Genomic DNA, 17,877 nt, shown 5'->3' on the forward strand with positions numbered 1-17,877 from the left:
TGGTTATTTCATTTATTTTATGAAGCAATTAACGCTGCTCAACTCTACAATCATTGCTTCAAATGCTTTTCAGGTAACTAAGCAGCTTCAACTATTTCAATGACTTGAAGAGGTCTTCTCCAATCAAACTGCACAAGTGATACTTCTGGCCATAACTGTGATTGCCACTATTTTACTGAACTTCTAGGCCTAGTGTCTAGAAAAGCTGGACATTTCTTTCCAAAGTGCCATCTACAGTGTCCAGTTAATGTTACAGTTGTTTAATTCTCTGCTCTAACGCAATAACTTCTCTTTCCATCTCATATGGGAGGTCGGCATTCACGTGCTCTGCAAAATATTTCTTGATTTCTTCCACCTCCTTTTCCCAAAACTCTTTGGAAATGTTACACAGTTTCTGGAGGCTGACCCTTTCCAAGCCTTTCAAGTTCAATCCTGTGTCGTTGGGGACATAGCCAATGGCTGTCAGCTGTGCACAGTCTTCTCCCTGGATGCGGTTAAACATCCATTCCAGCACCCGAGAGTTCTCACCGAAGCCAGGCCAAAGGAATCTTCCTTGCTCATCTTTCCGGAACCAGTTGACATGGAAGATCTTTGGAAGTTTTGCTGTAGGCCGATGTGCCATGCTGAGCCAGTGGGAAAGATATTGGCCAAAGTTGTACCCGAAGAAAGGCCTCATGGCAAAAGGGTCATGCATGATGATCTTCCCTGGGGAAAAAAAAGAAGCATGGGAGGCCTCATAATTAGACCACCATTATTTTTACGATCACTTGGTCCACAGTTACTCACTTGAAATCACGCAGCCTTGATATCTGACTCAGGTAATCCTTGAATTATGACAATTGAGCCCAACTTTTCTGTTGCTAAGTGAGACATTTATTAAGTGAGCTTTGCCCCATTTTGCAACCTTTCTTGCCACAGTTGTTAAGTGGATCACTGCCGTTGTTAAGTTAGTAACACGGCTGTTAAATGAATCTGGGTTTCCCACTGTCAGAAGGTCGCAAAAGGAGATCACTTGACAGTGGAACCATCCTAAATATGAGTCAGTTGCCAAGTGTCTGAATTTCGATCACATGACCCCGGGAATGCACTAGAGGTCACAAGTGTGAAAAATGGTCACAAGTCACTCTTTTCAGTGCTGTTGTAAGTTTGGTAAGCCGCCCTGAGTCTTCGGAGAAGGGCAGGATATAAATGGAATTAAATAAAATAAAAATAAATAAATGAACTTTTGTTAAGTCGAGGACTACTTGTAGTAGTCAAAATCAAGCAACTTTTAATCTAGGCTTCTTAGTTTAGGACTCGCAGTATTCAAGGGTTATTATGATTAATTTTTCTTTAACCTGTAGCTGAGCAGGATCAAGACCACAGCATTAAACGATCAAGACCACAGCAAGCATTAAAGTTCCATTCTCCCATATCATCTGTCAGATCTGGACTGTTTCACTAATTATTCAACCCCATGATCTATTTTCTTCTCTCCATTGCTATATTAAAACAGACAATGTGATAAAAAAAATCACATCTCTTTAATTTCAAGGAACTGTTGTGTGGATTACAAGGTGCAGAAGGTAAATCTGTAGGAACCAAGCTTGCAAAATACACGCATACACGCACACACAAAAGTACACGCAGTCTTGCCTAAGTAGGCACACTAATCTCTGAAAGTGAAATATTGCCTATCCAATCAAATTTCTGTAAGTGAAGGAGAACGAGCATAAAATAACTTTTTTTCTGTTGGTTAGGTAAAATCCATCTGATCCCGCATCTTCTTCCCCCTTGATAGACAAATCTGGCAATGGCAAAATAAAATAAAATAAAATAAAATAATAAAATAAAATAAAATAAATAAAATAAAATAAAATAAAATAAAATAAAATAAAATAAAATAAAATAAAATAAAATAAAATAAAATAAAATAAAATAAAATAAAATAAAATAATAAAATAAAATAAAATAATAAAATAAATAAAATAAAATAAAATAAAATAAAATAAAAATTCCTGAAAAGCTGTGTGGATGTCTTTCCTCATTTTTTCTCCAAATTTATCTCTACTACCAAGAAATTGAATCCTACATCCATCATGCTTCCCAGAAGCATGTCTTGGTTCTGAATGTGGAGGACACATAATAATTATCTAAGGAAGAGGTCCCCAACCTTTTGGGCACCAGGGATCCGTTCCATGGAGAAATGTTTTTACACGGACCAGAGGGGGTATAGATTTGCATGCTACTTGCATCCCGCAGATGGGGCTTCGCTCGTTTGCGCAGACTGGTTTCTGGCATGCCACGTACCAGTACCAGAGTGGGGGTTGGGGACCCCTGATCTAAGGTAGATTAGAGTAGAATAGAGCCTCCTACATAAAATTAAGTATTTCTTTATTTACACAATGACCCAATTGCATGCCCCATATGGGACGGCAATTGTTTAGGCACCAAAGCATAGAAGTTTTATAGGAAGGAAGGAAGGGAGGGAGGGAGGGAGGGAGGGAGGGAGGGAGGGTGGGTGGGTGGGTTCCTTCAAATGTTCAGAATTTCTAGGTGAAAATAATGAGCCACACAGTTTAAATGCCAAGGCATTACTTCACATTGGCTTACCTTTATATTCAGCAGCGGCTGTTGCTTCCGATCTCATTGTTGCACCAATGAATACTCCGTGCTGCCAGTTAAGAGCCTCATAAACTAGAGGCACACCTGGAGAAAACAGAATGGTTGGAATATTTAAAGGTTACTGGTGCTACACCTAATTGAGTTTGCTGCTTTAGATCACGGCAGGCAGCTGGCATATGCTCACCAGCATTTGTAAATTTGGGATCACTGCATAGCCATCCTCCCAGTGGCTTATCTAATCTATTCAGAATGTAAACAGTTCTATCTGTCTTAAGGTACAAAGAGTCAGGGAAGGAGGTTTATGTTAGCTATGGCCCCTTTGCCTCTGCAAAGGTATTGATGAGTAATACTTGTGGTGGGAAGAGAATATTGTGAATAGCAAGAATATGTGACTTTCTCTGATCAAAGGCTATCTAAGAACTATTCTATATGTACCATGAAAGCTATGATGGCTTGCAAATTAACTACAGCTAGACACTATAAGGGACACGGTGGCTCAGTGGGTTAGGATGCTGAGCTTGTTGATCAGAAGGTCGGCAGTTTGGCGGGTCGAATCCCGAGTGCCGCGTAACAGAGTGAGCGCCTGTTACTCGTCCCAGCTTCTGCCCACCTAGCAGTTCGAAAGCACGTAAAAATGCAAGTAGAAAAATAGGGACCACTACGGTGGGAAGGTAACAGCGTTCCGTGCGCCTTTGGAGTCTAGTCATGCCGGCCACATGACCACGGAGACGTCCTCGGACAAGCGCTGGCTCTTCGGCTTTGAAACGGAGATGATCACCGGCCCCTAGAGTCGGAAACGACTAGCATGCATGTGCGGGGGAACCTTTACCTTTACCTTAGACACTATAAGCCAGTTCCATCAATCTGGTGCCCTATAGAAACATTGGGACTGCAACTCCAACCAATCAACCAATCAATCAAAATAGAGCTGGACGGGACCTTGGAGGTCTTGTAGTCCAACCCTCTTCTCAAGCAGGAGGTCCTATACCATTTCAGACTGGTGGCTGTCTTGTCCTTTCTTTAAAACATACAGTAATGGAGCACCCACAACTTCTGATGGCAAGCTGTTCCACTGGTTAATTGTCCTCACTGTTAGGAAGTTTCTCCTTAATTCCAGGTTGCTTCTCTCCTTGATTAGTTTCCATCTATTGTTTCTTGTCTTGCCTTCTGGTGCATTGGAAAATAAGTTGACCCCCATCCTCTTTGTGGCAGCCTCTCTAATACTGGACTACTGCTATCATGTCACCCCTAGGCCTTCTTTTCTCTAGACCAGGGGTGTCAAACTGCCAGCCTATGGGCTGGATGCGTCATGCCGAAACCGCACCCACCCACCCCATTGCCGGCAATGGAAAAAAAGTCATGATACATTGCGACATGTCGCGTGATGTTGCAACATTGCGACATGTCGCGTGATGTTGCTCTAGACTGGTCATACCCAAATCCTGCAACACTTCTTCACATGTTTTTGTCTCTGGGCCCTTAATCATCTTATTTGCTCTTCTTTGCACTTTTTCCAAAGTCTCTACATCTTTTTTGTAATGTGGTGACCAAAACTGTATGCAGTATTCCAGGTGTGGTCTATAAAGCTTTATAAGGCTTTATAAAGTGGTACTAATACTTCACATGATTTTGATTCTATGCCTCTGTTCATACAACCAAGGATTGTGTTAGCTTTTGGCGCTGCTGCTGCACACTGCTGACTCATGTTTAAGTGACCGTCCACTAGGACTCCAAGGTCCTTCTTACAGTTACTGTTTTTGAGTCAGGTTTCACCTAATCTGTACTTATAAGGTAAAGGTAAAGGTTCCCCCGCACATGCGTGCTAGTCGTTTCCGACTCTAGGGGCCGGTGCTCATCTCTGTTTCAAAGCCAAAGAGCCAGCGCTTGTCCGAGGACGTCTCCGTAGTCATGTGGCCGGCATGACTAGACGCCAAAGGTGCATGGAACGCTGTTACCTTCCCACCGTAGTGGTCCCTATTTTTCTACTTGCATTTTTATGTGCTTTCGAACTGCTAGGTTGGCATAAGCTGGGACGAGTAACAGGCACGCTCACTCTGTTACACGGCACTCGGGATTCGACCGCCAAACTGCCAACCTTCTGATCAACAAGCTCAATGTCCTAACCCACTGAGCCAACGCGTCCCTAATCTGTACTTATACCTTTGGTTTTTCTGACCTAGGTGTAAAACCTTGCTTTTCTCCAAATTAAATTAAATTAAATTAAATTAAATAATTAAATTAAATTAAATTAAATTAAATTATTAAATTAAATTAAATTAAATTAAATTAAATTAAATTATTAAATTAAATTAAATTAAATTAAATTAAATTAAATTAAATAAACCATATCAGTTATTCTGCTAAGAAATATCCTTCTTTTCCGCAGCAGCCTAGCTGACTTTAAAAAATTGCAGATGGCCTAAAATCATGGCTCAGAAGAGGCCATTTTATTCAACCTCTCTGTTCAAAGAAGGAATTAAAATTAAGGCATCTCTGGGAGACGCGTGTCTAGCTCTGCATAAAGATAACCAAAAACAGGGGACCTGTCTTCTCTCTCTGGTCATTTTCCTATACATCTTCTAGTCATCAAAGCAAAATAGCAGTAATGATAGGCTTCATATCATTTCAATAGGGATTGAGTGGTGCTATGAAGATGCCGTAAGTCACTAATGAGGAAATGGACTGTCACTAGTCTACTATCAAGCCACTCTTAATGTGAATTTGTAATATTTAATTGAATTCTGACTTCTTATAATTTAAGACAATTAACTTTTCATCTCAGACACAGAAAAAGATGGGTTGGTCTTCTTCTGCCTGGCACGTCCGTTGTTGTTTTTTCTTCCTTTCTTTTCCGTAATGTAATTTGAAAGCTATCAAAGCTGATTTTTCAGACATCCTAATTTACACAAATGACTCCGAATTTTTTTTAATGCTGTTTTAAGCTGAAGGAGCCATTATCTTAGTTTGCAGTTCTTACCTTCAGGTCTCCGTCCTCCAAATATGATGCCTTCAATTGGGACTCCTTCTGGATTTTCCCAGGCAGGATCAATAATAGGACACTGGCTAGCAGGACAGCAGAATCGGGAATTGGGATGAGCACAAGGCTCCTCTGTTCAAATATATTCAGACAAATATATGTCACATTTTCATCATTGCACTAACCAAAAATGCAACCCAAATAATAGAGAAATGGAAGGATAGGTCTCCTTCATACCATTCTCGGCAGTCCATTTTCTCTTTTTCCAAGATAAGAGTGTGACTCCTGATGGAAGCTCCTGATCAATACCTTCCCAATATATGCCTCCATCACTAGTTTCTCCTACATTGGTGAAGATGGTATTCTTTTTTATTGTCTTCATAGCATTGGGGTTGGTTTTCATAGAGGTTCCAGGAGCAACTCCAAAAAAGCCATTCTCTGGATTGATGGCTCTTAAATTACCTAGGAAACATTAGGTAAGATGCTACTTTCAGATATCATTCACCTGGTGGCTAAGATGCCAGAGAGGCAGTAGGGATCTTTTCTATTACCATCATCTGCTCCTCTTTCTGCCCATTCATCGCTGCTTATTCTCCTCCCTCTGAAAGGTCGATAGAGATTCTCAGTCATCCCAAGTCATGGTTGTTCCAAAGGTGCTTTTTTTCAAAAGGCAACTGGATTTTCTTTGCTTTTGCTTGAACACGTTTTTGCTTCTCATCCAAGAACTGAAGAAGCTTCTTGGATGAGAAATGAAACGCCTTCAAGCAAAAACGAAGAAAGTCCAGTTGTCTTTGAAAAAAAAAACACCTTTGGGACTTACCTCTGAACATTCATCAAACCCAGTCTTTACCCAACTCTGCTGTAGCCTTTCCTTTCTTTCGCCTCTAGGGTGTAATTAGGGGACTGGAGGCTAAAACATATAAGGAACGGTTGCTGGAATTGGGTATGTCTAGTCTAATGAAGAGAAGGACAAGGGCAGACATGATAGCAGTTTTCCAATATCTCAGGGGCTGCCACAAAGAAGAGGGAGTCCGCCTATTCTCCAAAGCACCTGAAAACAGGACAAGAAGCAAAGGTTGGAAACTAATCAAGGAGAGAAGCAACCTAGAACTAAGGAGAAACTTCCTGACAGTTAGAACAATTAATCAGTGGAATTACCTGCCTCTGGAGGCTGTGAATGCTCCAACACTGGAAGTTTTTAAGAAGATTGGACAGCCATTTATCTGAAATGGTGTAGGGTTTCCTGCCTGAGCAGGGGGTTGGACTAGATAACCTATAAGGTCCCTTCCAACTTTATTACTATTACTATTATTTTTGTATTCCTTAATTCCATCTGGTACTCTCTGATTGAAGTGGGGTAACTACTCCCAAAATTTAAGCTGGCATGGAAGGATAGTGACAGCATGGGGGCAGGTTACCCTAACTGTGAAATGACCAAAGTTGAAATATCCTGAGCCTCTTAAATGATCATTTAGGATTCTTCCCCTCCTTCACTTAATCACCTGCATTCACAAAATGTGCAATTTCCCAGCCCGCCCCTCTAACTGCCACTATATTCTCTCCTGGGAATGTTGGAATATTCTCCCATTTTTGTAAGCGACTAAGTCTCAAGGGCTTGCCACTTCTTGCCACATCCTTTATTACCTCTCATTCTATAAAGCAATCCAGAATACTAGAGAAAGAGAACAATCGTTCTAAGGCCCAGGGCTTGGCATCTGCAGAACCCTTGACTCCAACTATAACTGGTATATCTTATAAGGTAATTGCAGCAAAAACTGCTTATTGGCCCTACTTCTTGGAAGCTCAGTAGCAGTGCCAGATCTCTGCAATAATCTCACTGTTGAAATTGAACTGCCCCCCCGCCCCTTGCTGAAGGCTCCCAGGAAGATACTTAAAACTGAATTATTTTGTAAAGCGTTCTAGCTTGGATTTTGCCATCAATTTACTTTTACTGGTAAGTGGGTGTATCTTATGAAATAATTTTGCTTTAGAAGTTTTTAATTTATGCCATGGATATTTTACTGTTGCCTTATATCATGCAAACTGCAAAGTCGATTTTGACTGCCTGAGGATATAAATTCAATAAATAAATAGTGCACACAGATGACTGTCTCAAATGTCTACAAATTAATCCTTACCTTTTCCCTTCTTGGAACAACAACACAACTGTTAGGAGGGAAAAGATATAGATGACTATAGTTTCCTACCTAACTGAAACAGGGTTTTTGGACCATCAACTCCCAGCTGAATTCTAAGTCAATTACCTTTGTCATCGAATTTCATCCAAGCAATATCGTCTCCAATACATTCCACTTTCCACCCTGGCAAAGATGGATTCATCATAGCCAGGTTGGTTTTTCCACATGCGCTAGGAAAAGCCGCTGCAAAGTATTTTTTTTCACCTTTTGGATTTGTGATTCCTAAAATCTGTTTTAAAAACACAAGCAATGTCTTTTTTTCCCCAAACCTCACCATGCAGCACAAGCAAAAACATTAAGATGTATGAAATGTTCAAACCTGTCATTATTCTGAAATTGTGTGTGACTTCAACTAGGCTTGTTGCAGGTGAAATATAGTTCAGGCAGTGTCAGATTGTAGTTTACACCAGGAGTGTCCAATCTTGGCAACTTTAAGACCTGTAAACTTCAACTCCCAGAATTCCCCAGCCAGCATGAATTTGAAATCTTAAAAGTTACCAAGGTTGGACACCCCTAGTGTACACTATGCTAAAATTGTATAGATGTATATACATTTTCTTCAGAGTGCCTATACTTTTCTGTTTGAGAAAATCCCACTTGAGATGAGAAGCAGAACATAAATGTTATAAATAAATAAATACACATCTGCTGCCTAACCCTGAATGAATGACTCTGGCTGACTCACAAATAAACATACCCTTTTAAAGTTTTATTTTTAATCCTACTCAAACCATTCAAGGACTACTGCTTTAACATCAAAATAGGCATCTCATGAAAAATATGTTAGGCATAAATTTTATCTCACAGTGCCAAATCCATTCTTCTGGTTGCTATGCATGAATTTTCCATATTTAAGTATTTTGCTCCTTGTCTAACCCATCTTTTGATGGAAACTGTAACTTACAACTTCTTCAAAGCATCCCTCAGCCTTTGGGATGAAGCCTATCCTCATTATTATTTTGGCACAATACAGGTAACCCTTGCAAAAGTGCATTTAGTGACTGTTCAAAGTTACAACAGCACTGAAAAACATGACTTATGACCATTTTTCCCACTTAGGACTGTTGCAGCATCCCCAGGGTCACGTGATCAGTATTCAGCCACTTGGCAATTGACTCATATTTATGAGGGTTGCAGTGGCCGGGGTCACGTGATCCCCTTTTATGATCTTCTGACAAGCAAAATCAAAGGGAAAGCCGAATGCACTTAACAACCGTATTCCTAACTTAACAACTGGAGTGATTCGCTTAACAACTGTGGCAAGAAAGATTGTGAAATGGGACAAAATTCACTTAACAACTGTCTTGCTTAGTAACAGAAATTTTAGGCTCAGTTGTGGTCATCGATCAAGGATTACCTCTAGTCCAGGGGTAGGCAACCTTGGCTGTTTTATGACTCGTGGACTTCAACTCCCAGAATCCCTGAGCCAGCATGGCTCAGCTTGGAAACCTCTCCCTTTCCCCTCAGCGTGGCTGGCTCAGGAATTCTGGGAGTTGAAGTCCACGAGTCATAAAACAGCCAAGGTTGCTTACCCCTGCTGTAGTTGAATGATTCTGGAAGATACCATAGGTTGATGATGGAGAAATTACTTTGGTTTTACTGGGAGCACAGTATCCCAGCATAATTTTTGGACTTGTAGATGTTATATGGTTTAATTTAACAGTATTCCAAAATTGGGCATTCTGAGCCAGGTGTGCAGGACACACTCAGGGAATATAACATACAGAGAATAGAATTGACCTTATAGTCTACTATAAGTCAATATAGTATAGTCAATATTCTACTTGGGCTCCCATTCTCCATGACATTTTTTTTCCTATTACTCAAGTCAGAAAGACATGCTGATTCAAACTCTTAAAAAATATTTTTCTAGTGGATGCCTATCTATCAAAGGGACGCGGTGGCTCAGTGGGTTAGGACGCTGAGCTTGTCGATCAGAAGGTCGGCAGTTTGGCGGGTCGAATCCCATGTGCCATGTAACAACACATTGATTTGTGCTTTAGATTGTAAGCCGCTGGAATTGAAAATAATCTAGTCATTAAAACCTTTCTCACCAGCATGTGCTCTGCAAGCCAGCCTTCTTCCTTGGCAATCCTGCTGGCAATCCTGAGAGCAAAGCATTTCTTTCCTAGAAGAGAGTTTCCACCGTAGCCACTTCCAAATGAAATGATCTCCCTGTGATCAGGGATGTGAGCAATCAACGTCAAATCTGGATTGCATGGCCAGTTATTCACTAGAGGCTCTACAAGAAGCAAAACAGAACTTGTTAACTTCCGGCTGATCTCTTGAATAAATGTTACATCTGTTTTTTTTGTATTTTTACCATGCACCCTTTCGAAACTATGCAGCGTGGATAGACAGGTAGTCCTCAGCTTACAACAGTTCACTTAGTGACTGCTCAAAGTTAGAACAGCAGAGAAAAAAGTGACTTATGACCATTTTCACATGACCGTTGCAGCATCTCCAGGGTCAGGAAATCAAAATTGAGACCCTTGGCAACTGGCATGCATTTGCGACAGTTGCAGTCCCCTGGGGTCCTCTGATCACCTTTTGCGATCTTCCGACCAGCAAGTTATTTAACCGCTGCGTTACTAACTTAACAACTACAGTAATTCACTTAACAAATGTAGCAACAAAGGTTGTAAAATGGGGCAAAATTCACTTAACAAATGTCTCACTTAGCAACAAAAATTTTGGGCTCAATTGTGGTCATAAGTCAAGGACTACCTGTATTCCTTAATCTTCTGTCTGGTAAATAAAAATCGAGTCATAATACGGTGCAGAATTATTTCCTCATCTAGCAGTGATACAGTGGTTTGCAGTAGACCACGTTCTTTGAAAAACGCTAATTCTTCCTGGGTGCTTTGAGAAAAGGATGTGATGGGAAACAGTAGACAAGATCGCACTTAATTTTCTCATCCAAGCTACAATTGAGTCATTTGGAAGAACCCCAAAATATTTAGGAATGCTTTGCTGGTTCCTTCTTTGATGAATAATTTCTGGTTTGTTGCATTTAATGACCAACCAGTCCCAACTTAGCATCTCTTATTCAAAGAGATACTTGGCAACTCCATAACTACAGCACTCTAAATGTTCTACTTGGTAAATAAATTAACGATGACAATGATCGTTTGGGAAAGAGAGAATGAACAAAGTATATTTTAGCTTAAGAATGGCTTACTTTTTAATGGTAAAGGGCACCCAACCGAATGGAGGCATTTTACAAATTCTTTATCACCCAAAGCCTCTAGGACAGATGTTCCCATACGAGTCATAATTTTCATACTGGCCACCACATAAGGAGAATCAGTCAGCTCAATCGCAAACTTGGATAAAGGAGAACCAATCGGTCCCATGCTGAATGGAATGACATACATGGTGCGACCTGCAAAAGAGAATGAGAGGATAGAATCCTAAACAAAATTATAAACCTCTACTAAGTTATATACTAGTCTTAAGAAAAGATTGGACAGCCATTTGTCCAAAACAGTATAGCGTCTCCTGCTTGAGGAGATGGTTGGACTAGAAAACCTCCAATGTCCCTCCCAGCTCTGTTATTCTCCCCATTCAGACAGCCTGCAGTTGGACTAGACTCCCATCATTTTGAGCCTGTGTTCAAAACATCTGGGGGAACCAGGTTAACAATACTCTTCGATACTCTTTTCCTCCTTCTCCAATAAAATGCGCATTTATGGGTAAAGGTTTTGTTTTGTTTACAGAACTTGGGTACAAATCATTTTAATACTAGGTTAACATCTGGCAAAATCAGCCTGTAAGGGCCAGATTCCAAATTCCGAAGAATTAAGCAAACATTCTGCCAGTTAATGGGAGTTGGATTTATTGATTACTACTCTTTAGCCCCATGTTTTACTGCAAATGTATGCCAAACTCCAGCAAGGTATCGCTAAGCTGTTCCAAGTTTAAGTTTAGAGGGTAAGTGTAGACTGCAGACTCATTCTATCTTGGTGGAAATTGTGTTCTCACTAAGGAGGTTCAAAGGGCAGATATGACAACTTGATCATCAAAGAGGACATAATATTGGGAAACCTTTAAGTTTTGCAGACGTTCTGGAACATCTCCAAGGGAAGATGTTTGAAAAAAAATAAGGGGGAGGGCAGCTCTCAGGGAAGGAAACAGCTGAACAACAGCAACTTATTTTGGCTGATGATCAGTCTGGGCCATGGGTCAGCAACCTGCGGCTCTGGAGCTGCATGCGGCTCTTTCAGCCTTTTCCTGCGGCTCCCAGTCGTCCTCCGCCATTTGCAGAGAGAGAGACAGAGAGAGGCACTAGCGTTTCCCTTCTCTCTCTCTCTCTCTCTCTCTCTCTCTCTCTCTCTCTCTCTCTGTGTGTGTGTGTGTGTGTGTGTGTGTGTGTGTGTGTGTGTGTGTAAAAAGAGAGTGGCCTCACACTGTTCTCCAACAAGCCTTTGCTGCATCTCCGCAGGGAGCAGCAGAAAGCAGCAGCTCTCTCCCTCCCTCTCCCTCTCTCACACACACACTCACACTGAGTGGGGGAAGAGGACTGGCAGACCAAGGGAAGGAGAGCCAGCCCAATAAGAATGTGTGTCAGCTTGTTGGAGAACCACGTGAAGCCAGCTTGCCAGAGGAGCAGAAGATTGGAGAGGGAGAGAGAGGGAGGGAGAGGGAGGGAGGGAGGGAGGGAGGGGGAGGGAGGGAGAGAGAGAGAGATCATACACAGCAGCCTCTATTTCTTTTAAATTAAACTCTTCAATCCAGTGGCGTAGCGTGGGTTGTCAGCACCCGGGGCAAGCACCCGGCCGCTGCACTGTTCCTCCCCCAGATAGTCCCTCGGTCTCTCTCCACACCGCACCGCACGCCTGGCACACCCCCCCTCCACAGTGGGCGGCGACCCGGCGGCTCGGATCGGATTCGCATAGCCAGCACTGCAGTGAGAGAGAGTGAGTGAGCCAGGCAGGGGCAGAGAGCTGCGAGTGCGAGCGCGCCCCCCCAGATGTTGCACCTGGTGTGGCCGGCCCCCCCTGCACCCCCCACGCTACGACACTGCTTCAATCAAGCTCCCCCCTCGCACACAAGTTTTGTGACTCCCAGTGTTTTCTTTTCTCTGGGAAACGGGTCCAAGTGGCTCTTTGAGTGTTTAAGGTTGCCGACCCCTGGTCTGGCCCATTCTAATCCTTCAGGAAATACATTTGAAGAAGTAGATGACTGGATTCCAAAACAGTAGTTCAAAAGTTATATACTGCTGTCTGTCCAAATCCAGATGTTACTTCAGCAGTCTAGCAAACCTAAAGAGAGCTAGTATTAAATAACTGGCATTACAGGCCCACCCAAACGTAACTGTAGTTAAATCATCATTCTACTGGTTTTCCAGAGGTAAAAATAATTATAATAAAGGCATCATTGGCTGTGGTGTTCACACTCACTTCATTATTAACAGAATTTGCTCTTTTTGTTGGGCTTACAAGGATTGCTTAGCCATGGAACAAATGAAAAAAAAATGTTTTGTGAACATCTTTGAAGCATTGTTCTTCTATCTCACCATGGATAGGAGCTGCTGTATTTTAATTCTAACAATAAAATTCTTTTTTGGGTTTCTACCTTCCATGCACCCAGGGAATCTGACCCTGAAGGCTTTCTCAAAGTCTTCCTCCGACATCCATCGTCCCAGCTGGCTCACTCCACTTTTGGGGATCGGGATGGTGTCTCGCTGCTCTGGAGTCACAATTACAGTTTTGCTTTCAATTCTGGCCACGTCCCTTGGATCTGTGCAAGCTAACCAGCTGTGGAGATGAGAAGCTGAACATTTACACTTGTCATGTGAGCAATAAAAATGACAGAAATCCAATTCAATTTCTCCTTATCTCAAGACAGTCTAGCATCACACAATGCTGGATCGTGAAAGGAATATTATTTATTTAAGTGCAGTCAAACCATTTGCTCCTAGTGATGTTTTGCTAATGAAAATGACTTTATTCTTGACAGAGACATTTCACAAACGGAGCCCAACTCCTGCTAGGTTCTCAGCTAGCTTTTTAAAACTACTTTTACGGAGGAGAAGCAGAACGGAGATAAAATAAGCAATAACCACCTCATTATCTAAAATAGTGTGGTGCATTCCCCATTACTAATTGGAATGAAAAATAATGGAAATGCCTTGTTATATTTATTTCCAAACATTAAAACTTCCAGATGCTTTATATTTACTTCCATACATTAAAGCTTCCAGAAGCTTTATATTTATTTCCCAACATTAAAACTTCCAGACGCTTTATATTTATTTCCAAACATTAAAACTTCTAGAGTTTCTAGAATGGAATATTCAGACTCCATCATTGGAATATTAGAGAGATCTCAAGATACTTTCAGCCTGGGAGAATCTTTAGGGCATCGAAAAAGCCACGATGGTAAACATGTCTGTATGAAGTCATATCTGCTTTTTATGTATTTTGCATATGCAAGAATTTTAAAAAAGGCTTTCATTGTGCAACTGTAATTGCCATCTTGACTTTTTTGAAACCCCTCACCCACCACAGTCAGTATTCTCTTTCTGTTTTTTATTCCAAAACTGTCCCAAAGATGTTTTTCTCTACACAAGTGCATACACACATACAGATGAATCAAAAACTCTACAATTGGAGAAATTGGGTGATCACCTCTCTCAAGACTCTTCTTTGCCAAATGCTTAAAAGCAATATCCAGATGTTGCCTAAATATTCATGGTCATTTAGGAAACTTCTACCAAATCTTCTCGGCAAAAAAACTTGTTATTCTATTATTTTTATTCTACAAAAAATTAACTGATCAAAAAATTCCAACACATGGAAATATTTAAGATAGGGCATACTTTCTGACTTTTGAAAAAAAGATAAATCTTTGCAATATTTTTTATCCGTGCTACTCAAGGGAGAGACAAATTAACCATAACGCATTACAGAAAATTTTAGTGAAAGGAGAAAGATCAAGTTTTCATGGTATATACTTGGTTCATATGGAGCACTTAACTATGACTATTTATGTCCACAATCTCTATGCCTGTTTCTTGGCCTTTTCCCAGTATCCTGCCATGTCCCTGTGAGGTTATCTACATCTTAAGAACAGACCTAAATCATTTATTATTTTAGCAATATGCTTAGGACCTACTGTATTTTAGCTTACTAAACTTCAAAGAACAAGAGGTATAACATTGTACATAGACAATGCCTCTATGCAGAATGCTACCCAAAAGTCATTTGAAGCTGCTGCCTCATCTTAGAGACAATAATGAAAAGAAATGAGAACTGCAGTTGCATTTCCTTGAAAGTGGAACTACACACACACACACACACACACACACAAGTATGTATGTATGTATGTATGTATGTATGTATGTATGTATGTATAAAGGTAAAGGTTCCCCCGCACATGCGTGCTAGTCGTTTCCGACTCTAGGGGCCAGTGCTCATCTCCGTTTCAAAGCCGAAGAGCCAGCGCTTGTCCAAGGACGTCTCCGTGGTCATGTGGCCGGCATGACTAGACGCCAAAGGCGCACGGAACACTGTATGTATATATGTATGCATATAAAGCCAGTTTGGTCTAGTGGTTAAGGTATGAGGCTAGAAAGCGGGAGACTATGAGTTCTAGTCTCACCTTAGCCATGAAAGTCAACTGGCTGACTTTGGGCTAGTCAGTTTCTCTCAGCCCAACCCACCTCACAGGGTGTTGTTCTAGAAAAAATAGTAGGAGGAATGTGTATTGGATATGTTTGCTGCTTTGAGTTATAGGTAAAATATAATACAGGTGGGATACAAATATTTTTTACATACATATATACATTTATACACACATACCTGCAATATATACATATGTGTGCATGTGTGTCTGTGTATGTATGTGCATATCTCTATCTCTGTCTCTATTCCTTCCTGCTTTCCTCCTGATTTTCAGGAGTTGCCGTTTGCTTATTAGGAAGGAAAATATTAACATATCTCCTTCCTATGCTAGTCTCAATATTGACTCCTAAAGCAATAAAACAAAATTTTATGAAGCATTTTAGGATTGCATATAGTTTAAGAATAATGTGGCAAAGTTTCCGTAGATTTTTTTTTTAATCTGCATTAAGACTTTTAGGACCTCCTGTATAAATGAGACATACAATGAAAAGTCATTTAAACTAATCTCCAATTAATTTATTTAACCTCTAATTGTAGGGAAGAAGGTTCCATTATTCACCAAAATCTGGTAAATCAAAAAGTCCATCGTTGCAATAAAGCCAAAGATGCAAACTATGATACTTGGGTCAATTATGTTACTATATGGGTATGACTGCATAATTTGTGCTAATCACAAACTGGTGTCATTGTTGAATTGGCATAAATTGCAATGGAATTTGGCCTGTGGCATGAGAAATCTGTGGTATCAAGTCCTAAAAAAAATCTAAGTTTCAGTGAAGCAGGAAGCTAAAGAGGAGACCACTGCCCCGTTGTCTTATTCTTCTAGGTTCCAACTAAATTGTCTGTTTTATTTTGTGTTCTTAATGTGCTGCATGTGTAATTAGTTGAAGAAATAAACTGATAAAATTTCTCCCTAAAGTTTGGAAAAGGAGAGAGCTGGTCTGCACTCCAGATACCAGTTTCTAGAAATTTGTTTTATAGTTGCTTACCCAGACCAGAAATGTGCTTCCAACCCCGCGTGTTACATTTACTCTGTGTTTACAAAGATTGAATGCCTTACTTGATTTCATTTCATCTTTTCTGCACAAAGAAGACAGATCCCAAAAATTAAAAGTAGAATTACTACAAAGTGGCAAAGAAAAGGTGGAATTTGTAGAAGAAAACTAATGATTTTGAGAAATATTGCTACCTGAAGTTTTCTCGGGCAAAGACATTCAATAATGAGAAAATCTTTACCTATTGATATTTTGATAGCTACGTAGCCACTAAAAATATGGCACATCCATTAAAGAGTGGCAGTTGTGTATTGGAAAAAATGTAGAAAAAAAGAAAAGGAACTTTGGTTTTTATTCTTCCCTACATTGAACTATCCAGGAAGAAAATTAAATTAATGGCATTAAGACACTAGCTACTTATGGACAGATCCCTATTGCTGAGCTGATCTATTCTGCATTCTTCGTTGACCTAGTCTGGCATGAAATATGCTGCCCCATAGTGGATCCCTATCTTTTCTCTATTGCCTCTCTTCCTGGTCACTTCGAGATGTCCCTCCAACAGGTTTTGTACAGACTTTCAGGATGCTTTGGGACAATGCTGGAATAAGGGATGAAACACAGAGGAAATAAAAGTTATTTCAAGCCAATATACCACCGCTAAGTACAAATTGGGGAAAGCCCTAAGGAAAGGAACATTGTATTTGGCTTCACACACCACATAATGCTGGTCCCTTACCAATTTTCATATTTCCTAAGCTTCTTGATCATGCCTTGTTCCAACATCAGCTCCAAGATCTTTTTGTTCTCATCCTCTGATCCGTCACAGATATGGATGGCCTTTGGTTGGCACAGCTTGGCATTGCTTTCAATGAATTTCCTCACGTTGGGTGCCAGGCTCTTCAAGTCTCCTTGGACCACTTTTGGAGTGGCATTCATTCGTGCTTGCACTTGGGGTGGCATTGCCTGTTTTTTTTACAAGTGAGGATGATAATGAGAATATTTAGCCTATGAGATGAACTGCAAATTACAGAGAGGAAAAAGATAGTGTGTTGCCTTTAATTCATCAAAATTTATAATTGTTTAGCAAAAAAACATTTAAGGAGATAAGAATGGATACTGCCTTCAACTGAACTAAACCAAACAAATGGATGTACTATCTACAGCAAGGGGTGAACAACCTGTTACTCACTAGATGTTTTGAAACTATTTCTACCAATCCATTGGCTGAGTTAGAACTGATAGGTTCTGGAATGCAACAAAACTGAAGAAAATACTGTACTAGCAGTATCCCAAATTCAAAACATCAAGAGTAGAAGCCAGGAAGAGAAACACCAGGATTTTTTTTTTGCATGGTATGAATATGTTCTATCACTAATTTATAACTTTTCTCAAAAAGAGAAGCAATTTTTTCAGACTAAGCAATACAAGTCATCACAAATCAAATTCACAATTCGCAAAAAAGTAAATAATTTTTT

The 17,877-nt window shown here is 40.4% G+C and overlaps 1 protein-coding gene across 1 annotated transcript; it reads right to left on the reverse strand.

The window, feature by feature from the left end:
• Positions 1-250: 250 nt before the first annotated feature.
• On the reverse strand, positions 251-17,362 carry PCK1 (phosphoenolpyruvate carboxykinase 1; the record flags this gene model as incomplete). Its single annotated transcript, XM_081325358.1, has 9 exons — positions 251-705; positions 2,593-2,688; positions 5,582-5,713; positions 5,819-6,043; positions 7,846-8,008; positions 9,834-10,021; positions 10,961-11,164; positions 13,357-13,538; positions 17,139-17,362. The coding sequence occupies 9 exons, from the start codon at positions 17,360-17,362 to the stop codon at positions 251-253; spliced, it is 1,869 nt and encodes a 622-aa protein (XP_081181484.1).
• Between the last annotated feature and the right edge of the window lie 515 nt (positions 17,363-17,877).

This window comes from Vipera berus (genome assembly GCF_964194415.1).
Source record: "Vipera berus genome assembly, chromosome: 3".
NCBI classification, from domain to species: Eukaryota; Metazoa; Chordata; class Lepidosauria; order Squamata; family Viperidae; genus Vipera; species Vipera berus.